Source organism: Chelonoidis abingdonii, chromosome 3 (assembly GCF_003597395.2).
Source record: "Chelonoidis abingdonii isolate Lonesome George chromosome 3, CheloAbing_2.0, whole genome shotgun sequence".
In the NCBI taxonomy this organism is placed as follows: domain Eukaryota; kingdom Metazoa; phylum Chordata; order Testudines; family Testudinidae; genus Chelonoidis; species Chelonoidis abingdonii.
In genome coordinates this window covers 15,983,852-16,004,615 of record NC_133771.1, presented here as the reverse complement: position 1 = coordinate 16,004,615, position 20,764 = coordinate 15,983,852, and the positions used below count along the sequence as shown (strand labels likewise).

Genomic DNA, 20,764 nt, shown 5'->3' with positions numbered 1-20,764 from the left:
CATTTTTGTTGACTTAAAGGGCTCTTAAAAACAATTTGTGTATTCCTCCCTGACGAGGGGATTAGCGCTGAAATCGGCCTTGCTGGATCGAATTTGTGGTAGTGTGGACGCAATTTGACGGTATTGGCCTCCAGGAGCTACCCCAGAGTGCTCAATTGTAACCGCTCTGGACAGCGCTCTCAACTCAGATGCACTGACCAGGTAGACAGGAAAAGCCCCATGAACTTTTGAATTTCATTTTCTGTTTGGCCAGCGTGGCGAGCTCAAAGGTGACTGTGCAGATCTCATCAACAGAGGGGACCATGGAGTCCCAGAATCACAAAAGAGCTCCAGTATGGACCAAACGGGAGGTACTGGATCTGATCGCTGTATGGGGAGAGGAATCCGTGCTATCAGAACTCCGTTCCAAAAGACGAAATGCCCAAATGTTTGAAAAAATCTCCAAAAGCATGAAGGATAGAGACTATAACAGGGACCCGCAGCAGTGCCACGTGAAACTTAACGAGGTCAGGCAAGCCTACCAAAGAACCATAGAAGTAAACAGCCACTCCGGGTCAGACCCCAGACATGCCGCTTCTATGATGAGCCCAAGCAACAGAAGCTGGCATTCAATAAGTTTTGAAGTGCAGTATGGCGTTGTCCTTCCCTCCTCCCCTCCTCCACCACCCCACTCTGTGCTTCCCTCCTCCCCCATCCCTCCTGGGCTACCTTGGCAGTTATCCCCCTATTTGTGTGATGAATTAATAAAGAATGCATGAATTTGAAACAATGACTTTATTGCCTCTGCAAGTGATGATCAAAGGGTGGAAGGGAGGGCGGTTGGCTTACAGAGAAGTAGAGTGAACCAAAGGGGTGGGTTTTCATGAAGGAGAAACAAACAGAACTGTCACACCGTAGCCTGGGCAGTCATGAAACTGGTTTTCAAAGCTTCTCTGATGCACCGCACACCTTGCTGTGCTCTTCTAATTGCAAACAGCCGAGTCAGCAAACAGCACCGGCAAGGTTTTAAACATCCAAATGCCCATTCTACCACCATTCTGCACTTGCTCAGCCTATAGTTGGACTGCTCCTTACTACTGTCCAGGCTTCATGAGCCATGGGAGCAAGGGGTAGGTTGGGGTAGGTGCGACTGTGCGGTGTTGCCGGCTGGGAGAGCAGCCTGAGGCAGAACCCTCCAGCTCGCATGATATTCCAGGCAGGACTGAAACTCTATGAGATGAAACTTAAAGAAGAGAATGACCTGGAGTCACTCCCATTTATGTCCAGGTGCCCCTGACTGACCTCACCGAGGTCTGCCAGGAGCACCCATGTCTGTCCAGGTGCCCCGACTGACCTCACCGAGGTCGGCCAGGAGCATCCAGGAGACGACGACGATGGCTAGCAGTCATACTGCATCGTCTGCTGCTGCAAAGGCAAGGAGCTGCTGCTGTGTAGCAGTGCAGTACTGCGTCTGCCAGCAGCACCCAGGAGACATACGGTGACGGTGAGCTGAGTGGGCTCCATGCTTGCCGTGGTATGTCGTCTGCACGGGTAACCCAGGAAAAAAGGCAAGAAACGAGCGTTTGCCGTTGCTTTCACGGAGGGAGGGGTGCCTGACGACATGTACCCAAAACCACCCGTGACAATGTTTTTGCCCCATCAGACATTGGGAGCTCAACCCAGAATTCCAATGGGTGGCAGAGACTATGGGAACTGTGGGATAGCTACCCACAGTGCAACACTCCAAAAGTCGACACTAGCCTCGGTACTGTGGACACACTCCACCGACCTAATGCGCTTAGTGGGGACACACACAACCAACTGTATAAAATCGATTTTTTAAAAAATCAACTTCTATAAGATCAACCTAATTTCCTAGTGTAGACATACTCTTAGTCAAAGAAATTTACTTTTGGAACTCCCTTGTGTTGGAGGTCTACCTGTGTTCTTTGTTGGCTGCGATCAGGGCATGCTACAAGTCTTACTTGTTTTGGTCTGTTTACCGTGAACCATTTATGCCCCCTATCATGTTTGATTTATTTAGCATTTGCCAAAGTCTCTACCCATTTTATGTGTGCCCCCAGTGGGAACCTTTGGGTATGGGTGGTTTTCCTGAAGGTTATTGTGTGCCATTGGGCCACAGAGTAGTTCTGTGATATTGCCTTGTTGTGCATTTGATCTGGCTTCCTTTCCTTTTTAGATGTTTTATCATCTCGTGTTGTCATTCCTGCAAAGTGCTTCATTGCCTTCAATAGGCACCTTAGAAACTGCTTACATTTTTAAAACTGTCCTGAGAGTCTGTGAGCCTAACATAGTACGTAAAAGTAAGAGCTATAAACTTACCCAAGTGCCTATTGTCATACAATGGACTTTGTGAACATACAACAAACCTAAGGAAATCAAATAAAGAATAGGGTGGGGACTGAAGTGCTTAATTATTATTCGTATTTTTAGTGCCCATAATTGTGCTTGGATGCCTCACAGAACAAGTCAAAGCTGCTGCCCCAAAGAACATGTCATCTAAATTCAGTGTGACACAGAAAGTCAGGGTCATAACTCAGATACAATAAATGAGTAGAGGAGCAGAAACACACCGATAACAGAGTCATGATTCGGCAGTAAGAAAGGTTCTGTGAATTTAGATGGGTTTTAAAAATAGATTCAGCGAGATTCCACACAGCAATAATACCTTCTATAACACTTTTTATCAGCAAATCTCAAAGCACTTTACAAAGGAGGTCAGTGTCATTCTCCCTATTTTGCAGGTAGGGAAACTGAGGCACAGAGTGGTGAAGTGACTTGCTGAATGTCACCCAGTGGGCCAACTGCAGAGCCAGGAATAGAAGCAAGGTCTCCTGAGGCCCAGTTCAGTGCTTTATCCACTAGGTCGCAGTATCCATCTACACACATCGTTTAACATGGTTTAACACTAGAACTGGTCAAAATTTTACGTACACTTCAAAAATTACCATTTTTCATCAACATTTTATCAAGTTTTTGTTGAGCTATTACAAGTTTGAAACTTATTGACCAGATATATTAAAAACCCTTACATGCTAAATATCAGTATCAAAGTGGCTTAGGCAACCAGAGTATAAAATCATGTTAAACTGTTTGAGGAATGCATTCTAGACAACTGGAAATTCTAGAGGCACTCTACCAGAAGTCCTCAAGCAAAATGTTTGTGCATGATGAAATCTCATAACCTATATGAAATCTTGTACTTCTCACTGTTTTATCCATACAATATTATTTCTTATAATGCAACAGGTAAAGAGAATATTGAAATATCTGAAGATGACCTTAAGAAGCTGCTCTTAATTAAATGGTGCACTTTGGAAGCCATACGGCTAAGGTCTCCAGGTGCAATCACTAAGAAAGTGGTGAATCCAATAAAAATTCAGGTGAGGTTTGTTTTTACGTGGCTGTCATAGTTCATTGTAACCCTTCTAGAAGTCACCATCCCAAATGTATCTGGACATAATAAATTCGGCACATGGAACCCCAAACTTTATTTAAATCAGCTGTTTAAGAATGATTTTGCTCCCCACACCCATCTTCACTTTCTGATTGAAGGAGCTGGGGAATACTGCACTGATACTGTACAGGACAGGCACCACCAAGGCAGGGTCCAGCAAACAGATCATCAGAGTCCCATCAGCTGTTGGAGGACTGAACCATGCTTTACTTCCTCTAGCTCTTCTTTCTCAGTGCATTTTGAGAGAAGGAGTGAGGATACCCAGGAATCTCCTAAACAAACATTTGGGAGAAAAGCTTTCTTGGTTAAAGAACTGGCATTTCCTCCCATTTAGGACGTAATCCAAAGGTCACTTGACTTCAACAGGAGTGTTTTTGTGGATTTCGCTAGGTTTTGGATCAAGCTCTTAATGAGAGGATTACCTAGAGTTTACAATCCACTTCTGAATACAGTCCTTCAGCAGGAGCCAGGAAAAACCAAATTTAACATTCTGGTTACATCTAACATTAAAAAACCACTTCAGGCCATATATTTAATAAAGAAGCAGCAACAACAACAAAAAAGGTGCAAACCCATTTTTCCCTTGCATCACACCCTTAATACACACAAGAGTGCTTTACCAGCTGCACTTCCTCTCTAGCAAGTTCTTTCATTCTGTTCTTGGTGAACCAGCAGCATTCATGATAGTATGTTTTGGGAGAAGACAGAACTTGCAATTTTCTATTTCTTTGCTTCAGAATTTTTTCTTTTGCTTTTAGGCTTTCACCATCCCTGCAGGTGACATGCTGATGTTGTCTCCATATTGGGTGCACAGGAATCCAAAATACTTTCCGGACCCTGAAACATTCAGACCTGTAAGTTGCCTCTTCTGATGTATTTATTTTGCTCTCTTCTCTTTTTTGCATGTCATTAGATCCAAAACATATTGCGTACATCTTCCTTTAAGGTTGCTTTCAGCAGGATATTTATCCTCCCCCTAGGATACCCACTATAAGGGTTTATGCCCTAGTATTTATAGGGGAAGAAAGCATGCACAAAGAGGGACCTGCTGGAATGAGCAAGATCCTCCAGTTCAAGAACATATTTATGTTTAAAATATTTTTGTGTAATCACTGCCACTCTGAAGTAGCAAATTGTATGTTGCTGGTAAATTGCAAATACATATAGGACTTGATCCAAATCCCATTGAAGTCAGCCGATTAAAAGACTCCCATTGGCTTCACTGGGCTTCAGACTAGGCTCAGTGCATTCCTCCACTTGACGTTTGTTTTAGATCTTATCTCTATGTATTTTACCCATCTGCATTGGCTTCAAGTCCCTCCTCAAAACTCTCCTTTGTCATGATACCTACAGAGTACTTGCATCAATTCAGCTGCTGGTATGCTGTGACCACTGCCCATCACCAGTATGAGTGACAAGGTGGGTGAGGTAGTATCTTTCATTGGACCAACTTCTGTTGATGAGAGAGACAAGCTTTTGAACTTACAGAGAGCTCTGGTCCATGACTCTTAGAAGAGGAATCTTTTGTGGCAGAACCATTTTACTTCTTTTTGAAGACGTGAAAGATTTACTTAACCACAAGCTTTCCCTCTAGCAAACCTTTTCTACATGAAGGCCCTCTTAACAAACCACAAGTCAGGTTTGAACCATTACCTTCTCTGATGACTTGGAAACTATCAAATCCAAGCACTTTCCTATCATCACAGAAGGCATTCCTGTGTGCCTTGAATCCAAAAGTCTTCACACATCACTTGGTTGCGACTACTGACGTCCTCTCTTCTCCTGTGTTGGTCACTAGAAGGATCCCCAGGAAGATCACCAGCCTTCATTTCTCTGCCAGGCGCTGTTCTTGATTCCATTGCGTCTGCTTTCACTGGTGTAACTTCCCACATGGAATATTAGTGGGAACTCTCCAGCTTTCTTCTCAGCAGCCCTCACCGATATTGTCATAACGCTTGAACGAGCATTCCTGGAGGCAGCCTCGCACCCTGTTCCCCTCACCTGCATTACGGATATCTTAGGCCAAGTTCTTCAATGTATAGTCACCAGCCAGGACGGTCTATTTCAGTGTCTCTCTTACAGGGAATACATCTGGAGGTATGGTCCAGTGATTACATCTGGAGGTATGGTCCACCTCAGTCTATTTTTCCCTTAACAAATACAGACTTCTTGTTGAAGCTGACTAGATTGAGTGGATCTATAGATTTTTACCCTGTTGTTCCATAACCATCCTATCTGTGGTCTTAGATCTCAGTGTCTGTGGGAGTGCTATCCAGTTTAACTTTATTTTGCCTGGTGACCTCAACTATTGTGTTAAGCCTCTCCACCTACTCCAGAAAAAAAACCCACTTTGTTGTTCATACATATGGAACCTCATTGTCTTCACCAGAGAATCTGGACAGTACGCAGCTTCCACATTGGATTGCCTTGGTCTGTTACTTCAGAGACATCTCGTCACTTGTTAGGATGTCTTGATGCTACCAAGTTTCACCTTAAGAACACCCCTACTCTTGAATGCTAAGCTATATGGCTGTTTTGGGTCTTTTTCAACTTCTGTCTCTGTCAGTCAGTACCTTGATTTACCTAGTGAGCACCTAATGCTCACTCACTCAAACACTACTTTTATTTGGACTCATTATCCTTGCCCTCCTCTCATCTGGACTCTGTTAAGTGTGTTGTTATTTTTCTCTGCAAAACTTCTTGGGACACAGCTTGTATGAAAGATTCTATGAATAATTCAATTTGCATTGCCTGGTAGGATCTTGCAATTCAGGGAGAACTAAGGACAGACTCTGAATCAGTTGGCTTCTGTGGGGTAAGGGCCAGACTTTTAAAGGCAGTTAGGTGCCTAATTCCTACTAGGTACCTACCTGCTCCTTTAGGGGCTTAAATATCTTTGGAAATCTGGGCCTAAATTCCTGTCTTGAAATGGGCTTGACTAAATTACCTTGTTTACAAATCCATGTGCTAGCAACGCAGTGACCAAGTAATATTAACAGGTTGAAGGGAACTTTATATGCCAGGATTAGCTGTCCCAGGTCATTTTTAGCCTGGAAAAATAATGTTAAGCTTATTTATACAAGGCTGATTTGGGAAAAAATGTTTTCTTCCCACAGGATCGTTGGAAAGAAGCAAATTTAGAGAAGAATGCTTTCTTGGACGGCTTCGTGGCATTTGGAGGAGGGAAGCATCAGTGTCCAGGAAGGTCAGTGAAACAGCTGGGGTTTATTTATTCCTAAACCCTGCAGAGAACAGTTTCCTCACTGTGGGGCTCTTCTTACTTTGTCTCCAGATATATTGACATTGGTCAGTGATCAGTAGTTCAATACTCTTTGGGCCTTGCCAGAGTTGGTGATAAGAAGTTGCACACATAGGAAAAGTAGAGTTAGCTATGAGATAAAAGTAGAGTGTGAGACCAACATTTTCAGGACTCTGCATCTTGGGAGACAGAAGTCAGCCCAGTTCTGCTGCTCTCCCAGCATCTTTTCATCAATGGAAGGTTATTACAATTACAAGGCATGTTAGTCTATGTACGTGGGATTGTGGTGGTCCTAAATTCTGTCATTTATCTAAGGAATGTTTCTCCAGTCTAAACTAGACTCTTTGCCCATCAGTCCAATCATATCACAACCCTCTTTGAATCTTGTGACTGGCTCCTCTAAGTTTAAATTTCTTGTACTTGACTTCAAGGCCCCATAAAACTACGTCTTGTTCCATGGCACAGATATCATCTCCATCATATCCCCTTTCACTCCTTCAGCAAGCCTTCATACCTCCTTCATGCCCACTTCTTGGTTCCATGCCATCCCCCGCCCCACATTCATGGGACAGCCCTCCCGTCCCAGTAAGCCACGTGCCCACCATTTGATGATGATGATCTTCAAATAGGTAAAACATCGTTATAAAGAGGATGGTGATCAATTGTTGTTCATAACTCTGAACAAAACGTTAAATGATTCTTTCAAAAGTTTACAACTGAACATTGACTTAATGTAGCTTTGAAACTTTACTATGCAGAAGAAAAGTGCTGATTTCCCTTTTTTTCCCATAATTTACATTTGGCACTGTACTGTACTGTATTTGGGGGTTTTTTGGTCTCTGCTGCTGCCTGATTGCGTTCTTCCAGTTCCAAATGAGGTGTGTGGTTGACTGGTCAGTTTTTAACTCTGGTATTTGTAACCCTGAGGTTCTACTGTACATACATTTCACCATGATATTATTGACTAGTGAGTTATTAGTTTTCAAGGTATATTTTTTACAAAGATTATTACAATAGTGTGTAGGGTGTGAACACAGGGTGCATGTGCTCACAATGTAATAATGGCTGTGCTTGCTGTGAAACAGCTAATATTTACATATCATTTTTATCCACATATCTGAAAGCACATTCCAAAGTATGTAACATTATCCCCATTTTGCAGATGAGCAAAAGGATCCTAAAAGGTTGTCCCATGTCACAGTCAGTAGGTGGCAGAGGCAGGAAAATAACTCAAACTAAAGTGAATCTTCATTTAATTTGACACTGGCATTTTATAGTTTAATGATGTGTTTATAATTTTTCTGTCTTCCCACATTATAGAAGTCCAGCCTCAAATAAAATTCCAGTATCAACATACATGAAAATAGCCCACTTGTTAAACTGTCAAACGAGCACCATTGTGCTTTCTCCCAGGCTGTTCACATGTGAGAGGAGCTCTTCATAAACACCCACACAGCCACCTCATTGTTCTCATAACTCCTTTGCTGTGATGTCTATTAAAAAATGACAACAACTGAGTCAGTGTGTCTCAGCACACCAGCTGCCTACAAATACTGGTCAGCATTTCTCGTTGTTTCTTTGTACTCTCCATGTCTTTCTCTTGTGTCTTGTCTTCTACTTAAATTGCAGGTTCTTTGAGGGAGGGACCACTGTTTTGTTCTGGGCTTGTACAGCACCTAGCGCAATGGGGTCCTGGCCCATGACTGGGGCCAGGTTACAAATAGTTAATATTAGCTTAAGTGTTACCCAGGGTTTTCAGAACCCACAGCACTGGTAACTTAACTGTTTCACTCCAGGCGATGCCAGGAATAAATCAATGGGAACACAGTGCTCCGGCTGATGAAAGATTAACACAAGTAAGCATGCTCTTAGCTAAAACTAGAATTTATTATATTTAAGCACACACAGCCACAAGCAATAGGTTTAGAACATCCCAAATATTTACCTAAAATATGGGACAGTATTGAGTAATTACAGCAGTCCTGCGATGGCCAATCGTTTCCCCGCTGGGGAGTAAGGTGTCAGGAAGAATGTCACTCAGGATGGCTTCAGAGGACAGCTCCAAAATACAATCTATTATCTAGTCCTTTTTATAACTAAAGTTTACAAAACACACAGATCATAGTGACCCCAGCTAAGTCATCACTTCTCCTAATATCAATAAACTACTTGTCAACAAGCATTCCTTACAGTCTTAGGTATAATAAGCTTCTGTGTCAAAGGCACCCACACTCCAAGGTTCTTGTCCACTTATTCCCTTTCTATCTCAAATTGTTGATTCTTTCTCTCCCCTCCTCCCATTCTGATTAGCAGAGTCTGCAAGCTTGCAGCTTGTTTTGCCTTCAGAAGCCCTTCTTTATTCAAATTAACCCTTAACTATGCGGTGTTCTATTTTATTAGTTCATGGTGGCTGAATGCACATGATATGGTTGCAATTGACTCAATTACATTCTGAGGTACACGCACTTTTTAAATCCAGGGTAACACAAGAAACACAGAACATCTGATAGTCTTTACTAAGCACATATTGTCACTATGTAAAAACAGGAAGGAGTGAACTCTGTGCAGAATTCTCAGAGGAAAATCGCTCTGGAGCCCTATCCTGTGAGGTGCTGAGTACAACCTGGAAGAAGTCAGTGGGAGCTGAGGGGGGATGCTCAACACTTTGCAAGATCCGGCCCACCCAGGTACAGAACTACTTTGGTTTCGCCTCACAGCAGTGTGGCCTACTGGAGAAGGCACTGGACTGGGACTCAGGGGATTTGGATACTATTCCTGTCTCTGACACTGGCCTGCTAGGTGACGTTAGGCAAGTCACTTCACTGCTCTGTGCCTCAGTTTCCCCATCTGTAAAATGGGGATAATGATACTGACCTGCTCTGTAAAATGCTTTGAGATCTACTGATAAGCATGCTATAAGAGCAAAGTATTATTACATGAGACTCTGATTCAGCAAGGTCCTTACAAATGTGCCTAACATGAATTTCCCATTGACTTGGCTGAAATGTGAAATGGGCCAGAGTGGGTAGAGAAAATTCTTGTACAACTCCATGGAGGAGAAAACACAACAGCCAAGACTGAGGCTGTCTGAAGTCCTCTCCAGACTGACTAATGGAGAGCTCAGTGATTGTTAGGGCACATGGGAACGGATCCAACTGTTCATACCTCTCACCAGGTTTTGATACTGACATGCTAACTAATCAGCTGCATTCTCGTCGTTACTCTGTTGTCAGGCTCCCAGCTGTACTGTACAACCTTCTATGTCACAGTACCCATGTAGTATTTTTATAAGTCATTCACCTCTCGATACAGTGTGGTTCCTCCTGGCACACACCAATGTGAGAGGAGAATAAGGGCATATGCTGCCAAATGAGTAGGGCCCTAACAAATTCACATCCATGAAAAAAATGTCACGGACTGTGAAATCAGACCTCCCCCAGGAAATCTAGCTGTTGGAGGGGAGAGGGAGAGAGAGATGCAGGGGCAGGCTGGGGGCTCCTACTGCACTGGGCTCCAGCTGCTAGTCCCAGCCAGGCTTGGGAGAGACAGGACTTCCTCTTCCCCTGCATGGGGGGAGATCATAGAATCATAGACTTTAAGGTCAGAAAGGACCATTAGGATCATCTAGTCTGACCTCGTGCACAGTGCAGGCTATAGAATCTCACCCACCCACTCCTGTATCAAACCTATGTCTGAGCCATTGAAGTCCTCAAATCATGGTTTAAAGACTTCAAGGTGCAGAGAATCTTCCAGCAAGTGACCCGTGCCCCACGCTGCAGAGGAAGGCGAAAACTCCTCAGGGCCTCTGCCAATCTGCCCTGGAGGAAAATTTCTTCCTGACCCCAAATATGGCAATCAGCTAAACCCTGAGCATGTGAGCAAGACTCACCAGCCAGAGCCCCAGGAAAGAATTCTCTGTAGTAACTCAGATCCCACCCCATCTAACATCCCATCACAAGCCATAGGACATATTTATCGCTAATCGTCAAAGACCAATTAATTGCCAAAATTAGGATATCACATTTTACCATCCCCTCCATAAACTTATCAAGCTTAGTCTAGAAGCCAGATATGTCTGCTTCTCTTGCAAGGCAGTTCCAGAACTTCACTCCTCTGATGGTTAGAAACCTTCATCTAATTTCAAGTCTAAACTTCCTGATGGCCAGTTTATATCCATTTGTTCTTGTGTCCATATTGGTACTGAGCTTAAATAAGTCCTCTCCCTTCCTGGTATTTATTCTTCTGATATATTTGTAGAGAGCAATCATCTCTCCCCTCAGCCTTCTTTTGATTAGGCTAAACAAGCCAAGCTCTTTGAGTCTCCTTTCATAATACAGGTTTTCCATTCCTCGGATCATCCTAGTACCCCTTCTCTGTATCTGTTCCAGTTTGAATTCATCCTTCTTCAACATGGGAGACCAGAACTGCACACAGTATTCCAGATGAGGTCTCACCAGTGCCTTGTATAATGGTTCTAACACCTTATCTCTACTGGAAATACCTCACCTGATACATCCCAAGACCGCATTAGCTTTTTTCACAGCCATATACATTGGCGGCTCATAGTCATCCCGTGATCAACCAATACTCCGAGGTCCTACTCCTCCTCTGGTACTTCCAACTGATGCATCCCCATCTAATAACAATAATTTTTGTTATTAATCCCTAAATGCATGACCTTGCACTTTTCACTATTCAATTTCATCCTATTACTATTCCTCCAGTTTACAAGGTCATCCAGATTTTCCTGTATGATATCCTGGTCCTTCTCTGTATTAGCAATACCTCCCAGCTTTGTGTCATCTGCAAACTTTATTAGCACATTCCCACTTTTTGTGCCAAGGTCAGTAATAAAAAGATTAAATAAGATTAGTCCCAAACCCGATCCCTGAAGAACTCCACTAGTAACTTCCCTCCAGCCTGATAGTTCACATTTCAGCATGACTCCTTATCCACCTTTCAGTTTTCATATTGATCCCCTTCTTTTCCCATTTAGCTACTAATTCCCAGGGGCGGCTCCAGGCACCAGCACGCCAAGCTCGTGCCTGGGGCGGCAAGCCATGGGGGGGCGCTCTTCCGGTCGCCGCGAGGGCTGCAGGCAGGTTACCTTTGGTGACATGCGTGCAGAGGGTCTGCTGGTCCCGCATAGGCGTGCCGCCGAATCCGCGGGACCAGAGACCTCCCATAGGCAAACTGCCGAAGGCAGCCTGCCTGCTGTGCTTGGGGCGGCAAAATACCTAGATCCGCCCCTGATAATTCCTCATGATAATTCCATATCAGATGCCTTACTGAAATGGAGGTAAATTAGATCCACTGCATTTCCTTTGTCTAAAAAATCTGTTACCTTATCAAAGTAGGAGATCAGGTTGATTTGGCACGATCTACCTTTTGTGAAATCAGGTTGTAATTTGTCCCAGTTACCATTGACCTCAATGTCCTTAACTACTTTCGCCTTCAAAATTTTTTCCAAGACCTTGCATACTACAGATGTCAAACTAACAGGCCTATAGTTACCCGGATCACTTTTTTCCCCTTTCTTAAAGATAGGAACTATGTTAGCACTCTCCATCATACGAAGTACAACCCCTGAGTTACTGATCATTAAAATTTCTGCGCAATGGCTGACAATTTCCTGTGGCCAAGTTCTTTAATATCTTGGATGAAGATTTATCTGGCCCTCCAATATAGTCCCCATTAAGCTGTTCGAGCTTGCTTCTTACCCAGGATATAGTAATATCTGCCTCCATATTCCTCATTCCCATTTGCATCCTTCCTTAATCTGTAAGCCTCATAAAGTCTGAGGCAAAGTAATTTGTTTACATACTTGCCATACCAGATTAATCCTCAACCTCCATCCCATCTTCAGTTTTAGCGGTCCCCCCACTTCTTTTTCTTTTGTTGTTTTCTTTTATTTATATGCTAATAGAACCTTTTAACTAGTGGTTTTTAATTCCTTGTGCAAGTCCAGCTCTACCAACTCTGCTTTTGCCTTCTCACTTTATCCTACATGTTCTACCCTCAATAAGGTAGCTCTCCTGCTAATCTCTCCCATCTTCCATCCTTAGCCTTTCTGCTTTCTTAATCACCGTCTCTGAGATGCTTGCTCATCCAGCTTGTCTACAAACTCCTGCTTAGAATTTTTCTCCTCTTCTTAGGGATGCAGTCTTCTAATAGTGTCTCTGCAACTTTGACTTGAAGTAATTCCAGGCGTCCTCACTTTAGATCCCAAGTTCTTTAGTCCACTCCACTTCCTTAATGAACTTCTTAAGTTTTTTTTAAGTAGCCCTTTAAATAAAAACCCTAGTCAGAGATCTGTTTTTGTTTATCCTTCCATTTAGTTAAAACTGAATTAGCTCATGATTGCTCAAACAAGGTTGTCCCCTCACCATTCTTCTATTGAGGTCCTCACTACTCACCAAAAACCAAATCTAAATGGCATTCCGCTCTTGTTGTTCAGCAAACTACTTGGTGAAGGAATCCACAGCTATTGCAATCTAGGAAAATCTGAGCCCTGATTATTATTACTAGGCACCTGTCCTCCATTCTATACTGGGAAGTTAAAGTCCCCACGATCACACAATTCCTATTAGTATTTACTTCATTAAAAACATTAAAAAGCTCTCTATCCATATCCAAATCAGATCCTGTGATCTGTAGCACACCCTAAGCACTATCTCAGGGGAGGCTCTAGTATCTTCTTCTTCCAATTGATTTTTGCCCAGACAGAGCTCTTCATCCATTCCATACTTCTTATTTCTACAATCTACCTCATCATTGATATACAATGTTACTCCACCACCTTTGCCTGTATTCTGTCTTTCCCAAACAGAACAGTACCCTCAATACCTGTACTCCAGTCATGGCTATTATTCCACCCGGTTTCTCATCCTTTAATATCCAGTTTCACTTCCTGCACCAGTAACTCTAGTTCCTCCATTTTGTTACTAGGTCCTCGATTAGTGTGCAAACATCTTAATTCTTGCTGTGTGGCTTCACTCACATTTTTACCCGATTAGCCAAACATTCTACCACCAGTATCACCTATTAGACTGTATCTACGCTACCCTTCCTCCATATGTCCATTCTCCTACCCACGGCTGTATCCTTTCTTACTTTGTTTTCTTCCCTCTTAATGTTAAAATCCAGCGTGAAGATTACCTGGACATCTCCCAACATCTCCCCCAATTCCTAGTTTAAGCTCTCTTAATAGTTGTTGCCAGCCTCCATCCTAGAAGTCTATTTCCCTCTCTTTCAGGTGAAGTCCATCCCGATGGAGAACAGTTCTCTGTTCCGTGAATGCCTCTCAGTGGCCGTACATCCCAAAGCCCTTCTATTAGCACCACTGCCTGAGCCATCTGTTGATCGTCATAATCTTGTCACACCTTTGTTGCCTTCTCAGAACAGGCAGAATCCCATGAAATCATCTGAGCCTTGATTTCCTTATCTCTCTCCGCCTGGCATAGTCTCCCTTGATACGTTCCAGTGAAATCTAGCCATATCATTCCTTCCCACAGAGGAAATCAGTGGATTCGTTCCCGCTCCCATTAGATCCTCTTCAGCCTCAGGTCCACATCCCGTATCTCAACACCTGTCAGACACGCACACCCTTCTGTCTTCCGGATTCAGCTCTGGTTACAGGCCTGTCTATTTTTCTCATAGGAGTCCCCAATCATGACCTGCTTTTCCTGGTGACGGATGCGATTCTCCGGTTATCCCCTTTCCTCTGGCTGCAAGTCCTCTTGATTCCTATTCACCCTTGCAATCCTCCACAACCCATCTATATCCTCCTGGTTCATGTTTTGTTGAATTTCCATTGATTCTTCACCTCTTATAGGACTAGCTGCTCTTCTCTTCTTCCTTGCCTCTCACATTCAGCGACTACGCTGCTGTGCCCCTTCTCATTTTCCAACTCGCAAACGTTGTCTTGAGCTCTATTGCTCCTTCACTAGTCGGTCTTTTCCTCATGCCTGGTTCTCTTAGTCACATGCTTCCACTGTCCACTTCCTCACCCACAGTCTCTCCTCAGCAGTTCTTTGGCCTGCTTCCATCTGCAAGTCTAGCTTTTCCCTTTCAGACTTCTCATGGCTTTGCTCCATCATCCGCTCAAACTCCCTTCTAAACTCAACCAGAGTTTCCACCTGCATCTCCAATCCTCGGATCTTTTCTTCCATCAGCTCTATCAGATGGCACTTCATGCAGACGAAACTCTTATCAGGTACCCCCTCCAGGATCATGTACATGCCGCAGCTTCCACATCCAGTTCCCTTTATTGTGTCTTCCACTGCTTGGGTCACTACCACTGCTGCCTCTGTATCTGTGAAGGTGAAGGCAATCCCGTGACCCCCCTACAACAGCTTTGCAACACCCCCTCCGCTCCATGATCCCCTTTTGGATCAGGACCCCCAGGGTTATATCACTGTGAAATTTCAGATGTAAACATCTGAAAACATGAAATGGACTCATTTAAAAACCCTATGACTGTGTGAAATTGACCAAAATGGACTGTGAATTTGGTAGGGCCCTACAAATGAGCATACAGACCCTATTTTAAAACAAACTCTCATAGCAGAGGAGTTGAGGACCGCAGTGCAGTAGTTTTAGAGTTTCACAGATAGGAAGGGGAAGCTACAACAGTCATACCCTTTACCTGCTAAAAGATCATCAGCATCTTTTTCTGTTGGAGGTAAACTTGTATGCACATGAATCCGACAAAGTGGGTATTCACCCACGAAAGCTCATGCTCCAATGCATCTGTTAGTCTATAAGGTGCCACAGGACTCTTTGTTGCTTGTATGCAGAGACAGGTGATGGACTCTAAAGTGTACAAAAGGGATTGTATGTTTTTTTCTGCTAATATGGGGTGGTCATGCCAGATAAACGACTGTTTTCTCCTTTGCCTTTTTTAGGTGGCTTGCTATTATGGAGGTTCACATGCTAGTCGTTTTGTTCCTTTACAAATATGAATTTATTCTTTTGGACCCAGTACCAAAGGAGGTAAATACTTGTATGTTTAATCCGAATCTTTAAACCCTATTTCTTTCCTCTCAACTGTAATGTTGTTTGTAAAATATGTAAGGGGCAAATTCTTCCCTCACTTCTAGCTGTGTAAATCCAGAGTAACGCCATTGAAGCCAATGGAGCTACTCTGGATTTACAGCAATGCAGCTGAGAGGAGCACATTTTGGCCCCTAGATAGATAGATGGCTAAACCTCATCATAGCTTCTTATTTAATGACTTTGTGCTGTTCGCCTGTGTCCTGGTACTTAGCACAAGGTAGAGGATATAGAAATGTCTTCTGACTGTCACTTCATACATAATCTTATCTATGCCTGATGGGCTGGACCCTTGCTACGTTACGTGCTCAAAGGTGATTTCCAGGTAAGGGACTGGAAACTCCAAGGGTCTGTTTCTCCATTGCCTTTGCACTCATGTGGCAGAGGGATAAGGACCAGACGTAAGTCGATATATCAGTACCAAAGAATTCACATTCTTTCTGATTCCATTAGGAGGTGAAGGGATTGCTCTCCGCCGTAGAATGGGCAAGAAGCTCAATGTACAGAGTCCTGGTTCCACCAGAGGCTACTCCCTCTCCACAGGGGCCCTGTGTCTCTGAACTCACAAACAGGGTGCGGGATGCAGCATGTTGGGAGCAGCCTGTGCATCCCTGTGTTCAGCACCCCCAGGGCATCCGATGGCACAGTAGGACCATTAATTATTAAGCCTGAAATATCCCTTGCTAGTGAGTGACTGGCTACGAGCGGCACTGGCTGCAGCTGTTCCTTGTCCGAGTCTGCATTCCTCCCCACCTGGCTTGTTGGCTAGCATTTCCCTTCACAAACATGGTGCTCTGCATAACAAACACATATGCCTGCTACGACCCAAATGTGCTACTTGCCTTTATATCTAAGCCACCGTAAGTGAGGTATCTAACACCAGGAGAAGAGGTGGAAGCTTGCAATGACCCAGGATTGATAGGAGTTGCCCATTAGGCTGGCATATCAGAGGACTGGCACTCCTTGGTTCTGGTGGAAGAACCTGGCTGTTGCTCCGCAGTGGTGGAAAGTCCACCCAGGATGTGGGTTGTGGTCAGCACAGCCCTCAAAATGGGTAGGGCAGCCAGGGGAAGGGGCATGGCCACAGTATGTCAGCCAGTAGCTCCCTCTTCATGACTGGAGCAGCACCGGTGTCTGTACTCCCACGGAAGAGAATTGCACCCTCTGTCGGTCACCACAGGCCATCGTGCCACTGAAAGTAAATTGAGTCCCTTAGAGTTCATGCTTCATACTATATTAGAGCCAATTCTGACTTAAAATGAAACATGGGAGCCAAAATCTGGGCCAGCTGAAGACAACGACAACTCCGATCAGCTTCAGTGGGAGTAAGAATTGGCCTTAATATTGGTTCTCAAGTCTGTAAGAAGGCAAAGCAAATCTCTAAGAAACAATGCTGATAACATTAAGTCAAAGCAAACTGAGACAAGGGCTGTGTTCACTAAACCAACCCAGGTGCATATTTACCATGTCTTTTATTGCTTTTCTATCTTTTTGCAGAGCCTTCTCCATTTAGTGGGGACACAGCAGCCCGTGGGAGCATGCCGGGTTCAGTATAAACTCCGGCAATGAAAGCTGACTTGACTAACTCTGCTTCCTTTGCCAGCCGCTGTCTTTGAGGGACCATTGCTCTGTTTCACTTTGGCATGTCCTATGTGCCCAAATGTAGTCAGTGCCATAAGCAGTTGTTTAAATAGTTTCAAAGGCTGTATGTATTCTGAGTAGTTTTTATATTATGCCCAACACTGTGGTATCTAAGCCCCTGGGCCTGTGTGTCTAGGACACAGTATTTAAAACCCAGCCTTCCTTTATGCATCTGCAATTTGTGGGTGCAATGACTGGCAGTGTGTAGCTATCTAACTTGCTGGCTGCACCCACAAGTCAGGCGTTTAGGGGCCAGATTCATTATGCTCACTATTACTTTGGGGCACCAAGTGGGAGGCTGTGCTGGGAGCTCTTTGAAAATCAGGTCCTGTTGGCCCAATTCACACTTTGTGCTGCATGTTCACTTAGACCAGTGCAAAGTGACTGGTAAGCGTTAGCAGGTCAGAACAGTAATACTTTGCACTGGTGTAAATGAATACACAAAGTGCAGGACAATAGTGAATTGGGCCCTCTGGATCAAATCCTCAGCTGGTGTAAATCAGCATAACTCCTCTGTCTTTGCTGGAACATTCCTGATTTACACCAGAGGAGGAGCTGACCTGTGTCTAAACGAAGGCTAAATGATTGTAAATGAAATATATGAAAAGTGAAAGTGATTCTGCACCCTTGGTGCAGCCACAACTCCCACTGACTTTTCTCGAGCTTTGGTTGCTCCAGCAATTCAGAATTGCCCCCTACCTTATAGTCCAATGAAAGCCTTGCCGTGATGTTTATTTTCCATTTTATACTTTGCAGGAACTTGCAAGAAAACTTTGTCTAAGCTCTAGAAGACTTTTTTGCTTTCTTTTAATGATTTACAGTATGTGAGATGCCAACCTTTTTTGGCTGTTGCACAAATCTAAAAATATCTAAAAAGAAAATCTGGAATAAAGCACTGTTTGAGGAAGCAGTTCAACAAATTAAAAATGTCTTTTAGAATATACAAAATTTTAACTGCTGTCAGATAATAGCCTTGTTTGTATATCTTTAGTTTTAAGTAAAGACTACTGATCACTTTTACAAATATTTGCCCCCCAAAAAGGACATTTTAAAACATTAAGAACTACAGAATAAAGTTCCATAGGAAAAAAATATATTACAGCTGTAGCATGATGCGCTAAATTGATGACCAGATCTTATCTCGCTTGATTTATGGATCTGACAGTGTTGCAAGCTAGCCACATGGTTGGCTAGTGATTTTGGTAGTGGTATATTATAGTGGTCTCTAGTTGTGTTCATTATAGTTACATCTGCAAAACAGTTTCCACTCTCTCACCTCCTGTTTTTAGTTGCTTAAGTGGTTCTGAAACACTTATTTTTTAGAGCTGATATTTTCATGTGTGGTCACTGCCTAAAAGTATGTGTCTTTATATATTTTTAATTTTTGAAAGTTTGAGCAAAATCTGTTCTGGTATTTTGCAATTGTGAGCGTGGAAAATGTCTTTCCTGTTGCTTTAAAATAAACACTCTCATGGTTTTCTACCCCAAAAGGGCAACATCACACTTGATACACCTGTAATCCCGAATGAGCAGTAATGACACTATGTGCTATGAACATTTTTTTTTGCAGCAGAGTTATGTGTTACCAGATTTGCCTGTTACTTTGAAGTATGCTCATTTATTAAGGTTACTTTTCTGCAGGGGTGGAGGAGGTTTCTGTAATTCTATCAATGTACTGCTTGTGTCACATGTGTTCTCATATGGAGCTCTACTTCCTTCTGCAAGTCCACTCCCAGTGGAGCTACCCTGCAGGACCTAGGTTCCCCAGGGCTGGGTTCCTCCAGCCCCAGAATCAGATGAACATGCACACACAGATTAACAGAGTGCATCTGAGTGGACCAGGTCAATCAGCACTCCCAAGCTGACCCTTTATATGCCCCTGGACCCAGAAGGCTGGATCAAGCAGCACTTTCAAGCTGCCACCCTCCTATGCCACAGGTTCAGCATGTCCCTATCCCCAGTTTGACAGTACAATTGTTCTGGTAGTAACCCACTTGATGAGAAAATCCCACGGGATTTTTGGGCGCTACAGGGATCTTCAGCTTAGGTAAGAGGAGTGTTGCTGCAGAGCAAATGGGGAAGCCAAAAATACAAAACAGAGAGAGAGGGAGGAAGGGAAGCAACCAACTTAACCATAAAAGTTATTTATTGCTAGGTAATAACCATACAAGGGGAGCCAAAAAACCAAAACAGTTTACAATAGAAAGTCTAGCTTAAATTTGATTACAAAAGTCAGGTATACAAAACTATAAACTGATCCCACAAGTCAGGGTTAGAAAGCAATACCTGATCCCACAAGTCAGGGTTAGAAAGCGATACCTAGAGTAGAAAAAAATACAAGAGAGAGAGATTTGGGTTCTCACCACTCCAGGAAGCTTGAACTGGTCAGGATTCCCAGGTGGTGGTGGTAGCTGAGGGTCCAGGGTGCTGGAGACAGGCAGAGCCCTCAGCACAATCAGTCAGGAGAAGATGAGGTCCCAATGGAACTGATGCAGATTTTGGATCCAGGCATCAGAACGCTTACTTGAGCATGGGTAGGGGTTTTTGTAGGGAAATAACAGTGGTTCAAGGGAGAACACTAGATTTGTTTATGGGTCAACTGATGACTCAAGGGAGTATACTAAAGTTGTTTTGTTCAAGATAGACAATAGGAACTGGTCATTCCTGGCTATGGGTGGTGTTCCTTCGAGGGAGCTCACAAGGTAATTAGGCAGCTTCAGTATTTTGGATACCAATCAAGGATTTATTACTAGAATTGTTCTGATAACTAGTGAGCTGGGTGTGTGCAGGCCTAGGTTCACTAATATCTGGAGCAGAGATCTCCCATGATGCAGTGCTTCCCTGCTTTTCTGGTCCCAGAGTTCCCTGCAGTTCTTGCCTTGGAATCTCTGTTCTCCATTCTGTATGCTAACGAGAAGCCTCCCTGTCCCATCGTCAATGCAAATGAGGATGGGGAGTTACCTTAATCCTATCACCTTTGTCTGGAGGGGTTTAGATGTGTCTCCCACTGCCTTTTCATTGCTTTTTGTAAGTCTTTCTTCTGATCGGCTTTGGTTCAAGCTGAGGCTGGGGAGGGGTGTCTTTTGTGAGTTAGACAGGCTGTATACTGTGCCCTGGTTCCCCAAGAAAACAGAGCTGACAGGTAACATACGAACATTTGAAAATATATGCACGAGTTCCGATCTGCCTCGAGAGCTGGGATACCTTTGGGTGTCAACTTCAAACCTGCATAACACACGCCTGGATTGTTTATTTTTTAAACTTCACTTGATGTCTAGGCCTCTGAGAGCTTCAAATGCTTTTCTTCAAACCCTCTAAAAACAACCTCTGCGCTAAGATCAGATATGAGAGGT

At 43.6% G+C, this 20,764-nt stretch overlaps 1 protein-coding gene across 2 annotated transcripts in view; it reads left to right on the top strand.

Annotated features, from left to right (window-relative positions):
- The window catches only part of LOC116823202 (24-hydroxycholesterol 7-alpha-hydroxylase-like), a 49,193-nt gene extending 29,615 nt beyond the window's left edge, over positions 1-19,578 (top strand). For both annotated transcript variants that reach the window (XM_032777616.2, XM_032777615.2), the window contains 5 exons: positions 3,250-3,383; positions 4,216-4,311; positions 6,574-6,662; positions 15,623-15,710; positions 17,268-19,578. In XM_032777616.2, coding sequence (XP_032633507.1) covers positions 3,250-3,383; positions 4,216-4,311; positions 6,574-6,662; positions 15,623-15,710; positions 17,268-17,339 — 479 coding nt within the window. In that variant the 3' untranslated portion in view covers positions 17,340-19,578. The remainder of the gene's footprint in view (positions 1-3,249; positions 3,384-4,215; positions 4,312-6,573; positions 6,663-15,622; positions 15,711-17,267) is intronic.
- Positions 19,579-20,764: the final 1,186 nt, after the last annotated feature.